This window comes from Lonchura striata, chromosome 1A (assembly GCF_050655825.1).
Source record: "Lonchura striata isolate lonStrDom1 chromosome 1A, ASM5065582v1, whole genome shotgun sequence".
Lineage (NCBI taxonomy): Eukaryota > Metazoa > Chordata > Aves > Passeriformes > Estrildidae > Lonchura > Lonchura striata.
Genome location: NC_140741.1, coordinates 12,792,670 through 12,802,181, shown reverse-complemented (window position 1 = coordinate 12,802,181; position 9,512 = coordinate 12,792,670). Strand labels below are relative to the sequence as shown.

The 9,512-nt window shown below is 43.0% G+C and overlaps 1 protein-coding gene across 1 annotated transcript; it reads left to right on the top strand.

Annotated features, from left to right (window-relative positions):
• The first annotated feature begins 1,241 nt into the window (after nucleotides 1-1,241).
• On the top strand, nucleotides 1,242-8,645 carry STRAP (serine/threonine kinase receptor associated protein). The gene is made up of 10 exons (XM_021535172.3): nucleotides 1,242-1,390; nucleotides 2,503-2,638; nucleotides 3,367-3,448; nucleotides 3,700-3,772; nucleotides 4,409-4,505; nucleotides 5,389-5,526; nucleotides 5,901-6,037; nucleotides 6,670-6,819; nucleotides 7,305-7,373; nucleotides 7,707-8,645. Exons 1-10 carry the CDS (start codon nucleotides 1,279-1,281, stop codon nucleotides 7,772-7,774), a joined length of 1,062 nt encoding a protein of 353 aa, XP_021390847.1. The 5' UTR covers nucleotides 1,242-1,278; the 3' UTR covers nucleotides 7,775-8,645.
• The last annotated feature ends 867 nt before the right edge of the window (nucleotides 8,646-9,512 follow it).

Here is a 9,512-nt window from a genome sequence, read left to right as displayed (position 1 = left end):
AGGGGTTTGTATTAAGAGATTTGGGAAGTCTGTACTTCTCAAGTACCTCAGAAAATGGGGGAAGAGAGAGGGAAATACAGCCTGGAAATTAGGATAAAAAGGAGGCTGCGTCCTCTAACAGTTTGAGAGACCTCATGGGAAACGCCCATGACCTCTCCCTTTATTCGAATAAAGTTACAGGACTCCTCTGTCTCCTCTTTGGACATAAACCTGTGGCGTATGTGGATTAATCTTCCTGACAGGACGAACGGGAGGTGATGAGGTCGCTATTCCCTCGGGAAGCGGGATGGTGGATGAACGGGACGGGAATGTGGCCGCTGTTCTCTGAAGGAGCGGGATGAGGGGATTAACGAGACGAAGAGCTCGCTGCTCGCTGCTCCCTCAAGGAGCGGGATGGTGGCTGAACGGGATAGAGAGGAGCTAGCTAACTCCCTCATGGAGCGGGATGAAGGATGCAAAGGACGGCGAGGACCCCGCTGTTCCCTCAGGGAGCAGGATGAGGGATGAACGGGACAGGGAAGAGCTCGCTGCTCCCTCATGGAGAGGGATGGTGGCTGAATGGGAATGGGATGTCGCCGCTGCTCCCTCAGGGAGCGGGATGAGGGATGACTGGGACGGCGATAAACCCGCTGCTCCCTCACGGAGCGGGATGAGGGATGCAAAGGACGGCGAGGAGCTCGCTGATCCCTCAGGGAGCGGGATGAGGGATAAACGGGACGGGGACGAGCCCGCTGCTTCCTCAGGAACCGGGATGGTGGCTGAAGGGGACAACGAGGAGCTCGCTAATTCCCTCATGGAGAGGGATGAGGGATGACCGGGACGAGGACGAGCCCGCTCTTCCCTCACAGAGGGGATGAGGGGTGGCCGGGACGCTGATAACCCAGCCGCTCCCTCACAGAGGGGATGAGGGATGGCCGGGACGCTGATAACCCAGCCGCTCCCTCACAGAGGGGATGAGGGGTGGCCGGGACGCTGATAACCCAGCCGCTCCCTCACAGAGGGAATGAGGGATGGCCGGGACGCTGATAACCCAGCCGCTCCCTCACGGAGGGGATGAGGGACTGCCGGGACAGAAAGGACCCCAGCCGCTCCCTCACGGAGGGGACGAGCGGGGCAGCGCAGACCCGTCCCCCCGTCGGGGCGGCGCCGCGGCGGCCGCGCCCCCGGGCGTGACGCGCGTCCGGCGGGAAGCGCTTCCTGCCCGTCACTTCCCCCGCCGCCGCCGCCGCTCCCGCCGGGCCGCCGCACTCGTGCCCTGCCCAGGCCCCCGCCGCCGCCATGGCCATGAGGCAGACCCCGCTCACCTGCTCCGGCCACACGCGGCCCGTGGTGGACCTGGCCTTCAGCGGCGTCACCCCCTACGGATATTTCCTCATCAGCGCCTGCAAGGGTGAGCGGGACGGGCCGCTTTGTCCGGGATCCCCCGCCCCGGAGGTGGGCGTGGGGGAGCCCCGCCGCTCGGAGGTCGCGCATCGCCGTCCCCACGGGTGGCGGTGGGGCGGGAGGGATGTCCTGGCCGCTCAGGGTGGTGGCAGCGCCTCAGCGAGCTGTGGAATGACGAAGGGAGCGGATAGCCGGTGTTCTGTGCTGGCGCTTCATTGCCGGGCTAGCCGGGGTGTGGGAGCCCGCATGCGCCCGGCTGGCATCCCGGCTGGGATCCCGGCTGGCATCCCGGCTGGCATCCCGGCTGGGATCCCGGCTGAGATCCCGGCTGGCATCCCGGCTGGCATCCCGGCTGTTGCGGGGTGGGAGGGCTCCAGAACAGTTCGGTTGTAAAACTTCTTCTGCCCCCTGTGCACACTGATGCTGCGGATTTGAAGCGAGCTCCGGTTTGACCAGGGCAGCTGCTGGACACGGCATGATGAGAGCTCTTTGCTCACTGTGGGAATAGCATTTCATTTTCGTGCATGTATATTTTAATCTTTGACATGCATAAGTTTTAAAGGGCATTCCTTTTCTGCCTTGAAGTGCTTCCAGGTCGGCTTTACGTCTTGTGTGAACAACTCTTTGATAGCCTTGTAGAAAAAAACTGATGATAGGAAAGGCTTTCTATTACTACTTCATTCATGTATCAATGTATGTTTTAATCATATCTCATTGCAACCATGAGACTTGTTTCTACATACTGATGACTTGGTAATATTGTTCCAGTGTAAAAATAAAAGACCAAACCAAATCTGTCCTGCCTGAAGAAAACTTTAGTAAAAATAAAACTTGAATTAAACATTAATTTCTACTTTCCTTCTATCTTAAGAAAAAGTTAGAGTTTTACCAGGAAGCTCTTAATTCCACATGCAGTAGCATTTGAATAGTGGCACAGTTTAGATGCATGCAGCAAGTACGACTGCACATCTAAACTCTACAGCTGAACCCCTCTGCAAAGAGTGGCTTTGTAAAGTATGGGGCATTTCCACATGCTGATGCAAGGGAGTATTTTTAGTTTTGAAAAACTGCTTCCTTCTTTTGCCATGTTACCTGAATACTGGTTTTGTTTCTATGAAGATGGCAAGCCTATGCTGCGTCAGGGGGACACGGGAGACTGGATTGGCACATTTCTGGGTCATAAAGGTGCTGTGTGGGGTGCCACCCTGAACACGGATGCCACGAAAGCAGCTACAGCAGCAGCAGATTTCACAGCGTAAGTGATGGACTGTCTTCACGGGCTGTATTTTGGTTTTTATTCTGTAGCTCTTTGGTGGCAACTTAGCTGTACTAAATTACTGGTTCATTTGTTTCTCTTTGGTTAGTCAATTAAAACCTAAATTTGTACATTCTTGAAAGTAGCTACAGTTAATTGTGTCATGATGAACAACTGTGATTGCTTCTTGATGTGCTGAATTATCATACTGGTTTACTTTTACTTAACTTTTCTGTGAATCTCTAATCTGTGGCACTGTAGTTATAGCAGAGTTGAGAGGGGGATTTTTATTTTTCATCTAGCAGTTAGCCTCTTTTTATTACATTAAACTTCTAGTGAATTAGTCCTTCAATGTTTTTTGTTGTTTGTGCTGTATTTTGCAGTATTAAGGAATATTTTGCAAGTTGAATCTTGTTAGTACAGGGTAAATTCTATTAATGAACTTGCAGAGAAGAGCCACCTTTGTCTTCAAACTAAAATGTTAATAAGTTTGCAGGGTTCTGAAGAAGAGCATAACGGAAAGTGGTGGGATAGTACAAAAAAAAGCTCTAGTAAAAATATTTAAAATACTCTTATTGACTAACTAGGTTGCAACTTAAAAGAATGTAATATTTTAGGATAAAATATTGTGATGGTGTCAGGAAAGATTGCTTACAAATTCATGTGACTGTCCAGGTTGATTTTGTCCTGATGTTTCTAAAATATGAATATTTCCTCTTGCTGTTTAGCAAAGTGTGGGATGCTGTGTCAGGCGATGAACTAATCACACTTGCTCACAAACACATTGTCAAAAGTGTGGATTTTACACAGGTATGAGGAACCTTTATACCTTATTCACCAGGGAAATAAGCTCTTGAGCATGTTTTGTTATTAATTACTTTTTTGTTGTAAATCTTAACAGCGAAATAATCTAAAATACTGCTGCTCATTTTTAGGATTGTAGGGTTAATGTAGCAAGTGTCTTAGAGGCTGTCTGAGAGAAAAAGCTGTGATTTTAAATCACAGACAAAGGCTGTATTTTGATTCAAAGTAGAGTTGACTCTCTATAACTTCTGTTTCAGGATAGCAATTACCTGTTAACAGGTGGACAAGATAAGCTCTTGCGTATCTATGACTTGAGCAAGCCAGAAGCAGGTGAGTCTGCTTTTAAAACTGACTCTTGAGGGCTTTATTGAGTTAAATAAAAGTTCTGAAATTAAGGAGCTACTTTCTGCTAAGAACAATGTTGAGGATTGGTTTACAAATGTAATGTCTATAAGGTTTTGGTATATAAGGGTCCCAGAATTGCTTGGGTTGGAGATCACCTGGTTCCAAACTCTCTTCTCTGGATGCTGGTTGATTAAAGCCCCATCCAGCCTGGTCTTGCACACTTCCAGGAATGAGACATCAAGCAGAGCGTGTTTTAGTTCAGTGCAGACACATTTAAATTGATCTAATTAATTAAAATTTAGTCATCGGAGAGAAAAAATGACTCCACATATTTAAGTGTGTTTAAATTTGTGTTGATGCTAACCTATTGATGGTTGTTAGGAAGCCAGAGAAAATTGATGTTCACCTAGTGAAGTTTTTGAAAGCTAGGCAGGCAATCAGGTACTCAGTTTGCATTTATCCTGTTCCTGGAATAAGATCTGCAAGTAAAATCATAAGTGCTTGAAGTAATTCTACAGTGTCTAGTAGATGGAAATCAGTGTAGCTTAAGGAAGCCCCCAACTGCTGCATGGCGTTATTTAATCTTATTACATGTATTAAAATATTTGGCTTTCTTTTAAGAACCTGATGTTGTCAGTGGACATACTTCTGGCATTAAAAAGGCCTTATGGAGCAGTGATGACAAACAGATTCTTTCAGCTGATGATAAAACTGTCCGGTAAGAAAAAGTAACTTTGAGTTTTCTGTATTGTCATGCTCTGTGTGGGGATGAAGTCATGTTATTTTGGTGAAGGATGAGTAACACACGTTACCTGATCCTAGATTATTGTAGCTGCATGCCTGATACAGCTCTGTTCTGCTGTTAGAGATCATTTAGTTCTAATTTCCCCATAAATGTGTGCTCCTCCTAGATGTGTTCTCCCTGATAAGAAGAGGTAGTCTTTGATAACTGCATAGAATAAATGTATGCCTTTTGTAATCCTGAAGAAGATGAATTTATAGATGAGGTCTCTTGCATACACACTGTCCTGAGATATTGATGCTTTGTCTTCTTCAGTTTCCTGGTGTTAAAGATAGGCAAGAGCCTATTCCTGTTTGTTTTCCTCCAAATTGTAGGAATAGAAATGCAGCAGTCAGCTAATGAATAAAGATTTTTATTTGTCACAGCAGCACAGCTTAATTTCTGTTTAGATGCTTCTTGCACTGCTAGATATAAAACTATATTATCCTCAGTGAACCTCTGTAAATTTGGATTAGTATCTCTTTGTCTTTTGAAGTAAAAAGAGAGTAGAATCTTCAAGCATTGCTTAGAAGACTTAAATCAATATTTTTAATCTCCAGGAGAATCACTGAGTAGTTAAATGGTGTGTTTATACCATTTAATGTTGTGGCATTAAGCTGCAAAGGTATAAGTATTTTAAAAAGTGGCCCAGGTGAGGATGCAGGTAAAGCCACTGAAGAGCTGAAGTACCTGTGGAATCAAACCACATTCCTTGATGGGTGCCTGTTTTGATGCAGGTCTTGCCATGGATATGAGGTGGAAATTGTTTGATTTGCAGAAGTCTGAGAGTCTTTTTTTTCCCTTTTTGTTTTATTTTAAGCCTCTGGGACCGGAGTACCATGACTGAGGTGAAGTCACTAAATGTGGCAATGTCAGTGAGCAGCATGGAGTATGTTCCAGAAGGACAGATACTGGTGATAACCTATGGGAAGACTATTGCTTTTCATAGTGCAGAAACGTGAGTCCACAACTTCCAGTTTTCACAGGTGGAGTAATGGGATTCTTGTGGGTAAAAACTGGCTGTACAAGGCCAGAGTCACCAAGTTGTCAAGACTGGCATCTCAGTGATGTTTCAAGAAAGGAAGTTATCTGCTTAAACATATTCCAGAAAGTAGTTCTGTATGTGTGAGCTTTTGTTTTGCTTATTCTAAACTCATTTCTAACTTGACAAGCATGATTTGCAAGTATCAAAACTTGTTTCAAAAACTCTGTGGGGTTGTATTTTATTTCTGGGAAAAGCAGTTGAGATTAGTAGAATCACAGTTTCTTTGCTCTCAGTTTTGTTTTTTTTTTTTGTTGTATTAGCTTCATTAACAAACTTTTCTCCCTCAGTCTAGAGCAGATTAAATCATTTGAAGCACCTGCTACAATCAATTCTGCATCTCTTCACCCTGCGAAAGAATGTTTGGTTGCAGGTGGTGAAGATTTTAAACTCTATAAATATGACTATAATACAGGAGAAGAATTAGGTATGTTTGTGTCTTATAATCATAAAGGAATTCTGAAATAGATATTAAAAAAAAAAATGACCAGTAAATGAAACTGTTGTATTCAAATGAGATCTTAGCATAGCATGCTGTACAAGAGGATGATGAAAAGGTATATAATCAGTTAAATGTTTTTTGCTATCTCAGTATACCTAATATTCTAGAACTAATTAAAACATCCATTCAACAATTCTGCATCCATTTAAAAAAAATTCTCATTCTGTATTGCTATAATAGCTGTATGCTAAATTGTCATACTGTTCATTAGGTATGTCAGTTAGGAGATTTTATGAAAAATACGATGTGTTGGCCTAGTTTAAAAAAAAGCATATATTCTTACTGATCCAGTCCTCGTTTAAAATTGTTTGTGCAAGGAGTGGTTGAAGGAACAGAGCATGTGTTCTCTGTGCTGCTGGATTGCTTTGCAGTTTTGTCTAGAACTGAGCACCTTTTTCTTTGCAGGTAATGAAATGTTAATATCTTGCCTAAAGTAGCTATTGCTGACACACCCATTCATGGAAACTCTGTTTGGTGTCAGAAACTGATTGGTTTGTACTTAAATTTCAGTAGTTGGCTGAAATTTGAAATTTATGGTCTTAACATGTTCCCTTCAGAATCTTACAAAGGGCACTTTGGTCCCATTCACTGCGTGAGATTTAGCCCTGATGGAGAGTTATATGCAAGTGGCTCTGAGGATGGTACACTAAGGCTGTGGCAGACAACAGTAGGGAAAACCTATGGCCTTTGGAAGTGTGTAGTTCCTGGTAAGTGTGTGCTTGGTCCTGTCTATCATTAGTGGTAAACACCGAGTTTCATACAGTAACTCCTGTCTTTTGAGGGTTTCTGATTTACTCATATCTGTTAGATTGAAGGATGTACTTCTGTAGCTATTGTGTAAAGAGTTAACATCACACATGTATGCTTTTTGAATATAGGCACTTTGTGGGTATTTAAGCTAAGAGCCTGATGTATTTTTCTCTAAAGAGTGAGAAATATGTGATACCGCTTTTATAATTCTGAAAGAGGGACTCTCTAGAAAGAAGTGTGGGTGGTAGTTTTATTTTATATTGTACTCTGGTTCTTTCAGCTTGGGGAGAGGGAGGCAATAACTACATGTGGACATTCGTTAATAGAATTACTCACTCAAGTGTTTCTCCTCAACATGGAAATTACTTTTTTTTTTTTTTTTTTAAGTTAAGGTGGGTGAGTAGAACTGAAGGTATTGACTGGTTTTCTTCTTTCTCTACAGAAGAGGAGAATGCAGAAGCAGCAAAAGCAAGGACTACCCTTCCAGGAACTGCAGAGGAGGAAGAAATAGGTAATGAGCTGAACTGTCAGCTTCAACTGCCTCAGTGTTAAAAGATAGTCAAGATGATAGCATCTTCCTTAGTATAGAAGAAGTACTTTCCCTCAAGTGCTTTCTGGTATTTTTCACTCTTTTCAAAAGATCTTTGAATACATTTGCCTGACATTGATTATGTGGTAAGTGTCAGACTGGTGACTGGAGCTCTGCAGGCAGAACAGATGGGGTAGAACAGCTGGATCAGGTTGAATGAGAAAACAAACTGAACTGGTCCCTTTAAGCAATCCCTGCAACATTTCTTTGGTTTATATATCTAAAATGAAATTAAATAACACCTTTTTTATTTAGTTGCAGAAGAGATTGCCTCTGAAAACTCAGATACAGTGTACAGCTCAACTCCTGAAGTGAAAGCCTGATTACTGCAGCTGTTACGTGACACGTGGACATGTGAGACTAAATCAAGTGAGCAGTGACAGACAGCAGCCTTCCAGAGCGCGCTCCCTGCGTGGGGCAAAGATGGGCAGTAATTGATGAGAATGCGGTGGAACTGGCTAGGTGTTGTCTGTAAGAGAACTGAGCATCCAAATAAAAACCCAAAAGGCAAGTAGTAGAGTTCTGCTGGCTTTTTGGCATAACTGCCTACTGTCTTTTCAAAGAAGTGTGCAAGCCAAGATCCAGTCTCTCCAATCTCAATTAGACTCATTGTAGTGTGTTTTCATTATTACGAAGAAGAGATACAATGGCTTTTACCTTTTTTTTTCCCTTGAAAGTTGGAAAAATTGGCTCTGGTTGAAAAGAAGGGATTATGTACTTAAAAGTATTTGGTTTGGGTTTTGTTTCCTTGTATGCTACTTCTGAATGTTTAACTGTTTTCAGTTGTCTAAATAAAAAGCCTCTCCAAACTCATACATTACTTTTGAGTGTTGGGTTCATGAAGTGGAAAAGCAACATTAATCACGTAATCCTTGGCATCTTGGGTTTGTACTATACAGAGAGAAAGCAAAAGAATGTTTTAGTCTTGGTACAGAGGGTGGCAAGTTCTTTGATCTGTAAGCTTTGTATCTTTTTATTCTTTAAAGTTTGAATGTAAACATGAGTCTCTAAAAAGAAAAACAGTGAAAATCCTTAAATTAAGTGTGCTGCCTGAAGTATTTGGTTATACATGAAAATAGGAGCGACTGGCTGCAAATCTGTGTGAAGCTTGGGTTTAGTCCTCCAGACTGGGTAAAAAAGTTACTCTTTCAAGGTTACAAATCATATTTTCTCCATTAAAGAAAATAATTGCCATTCTTCCACTTGTCATTTCCTTTAATGTTATGCTGAAAGTTTTACATAATATATTCTGTGTGGTAAGAAGAAAGAGGTATATTTATTCACACATCTTTTTTTCATATTCCTTCTTGGCCTTACTGTCCTGTTTTTGCAGACTATACCTATTTGCAATTACCTATTTGAATTTTATTCTAAAAACAAGCAACTCTGATTTACAGCTAAATGGATAAGTCTTGCTAATTCCACTAAGGCTTTTGAGGACTCCATATCTAGTACTTGAGCATAAAAATTTTATTTTAGAAATTGGATGTGTTTAAAATTAGGAACTTCAAACACCTTGCCCCATGGTGAAACTTGTGTGCTGTGGGTTTTATTCCATTTGCAAGCTCTATAGCATTTCATAGAGAGGTCTGGAATAGAATCTCAGAATCATTTAACTGGGGGAAAAAACTTTTATCCACAAGTTCAACTGTTAACCTAGTTGTTCCCAAGTTCACCAGAAAACGATGTCCCTCATTCTGCATCTACAGCTTGCTCTGGGATGCATAAAAATGAAACAGATATTAGTCATAGAAATCTGTGGGAAATAACACGCTGGAGCACGGTGTGGATGAGTGGAGGCAGAGATCTCTCAAGTTTGCTCTTGAGGAAAGAGGTTTATTGGGGGCGCAGGAAGGTCCGTGCCTCCTGCTCTTAGACGCAGCACGTGGCCGGGCCTGGGGGGGGGGAGGGCAGAGACAAAAGAAGGGTTCAGGAGAGGGGAAGCCCCAGGAGGGGGGAAGAGGTTCCAAGAGGAGATGAAGTTCCAAGAGACCGCATGGCCCCTTGAAGCCTTCTTATCGGGGGGCTTTGAGGTGGGTTGGGATGAGTCATAGCCAATGG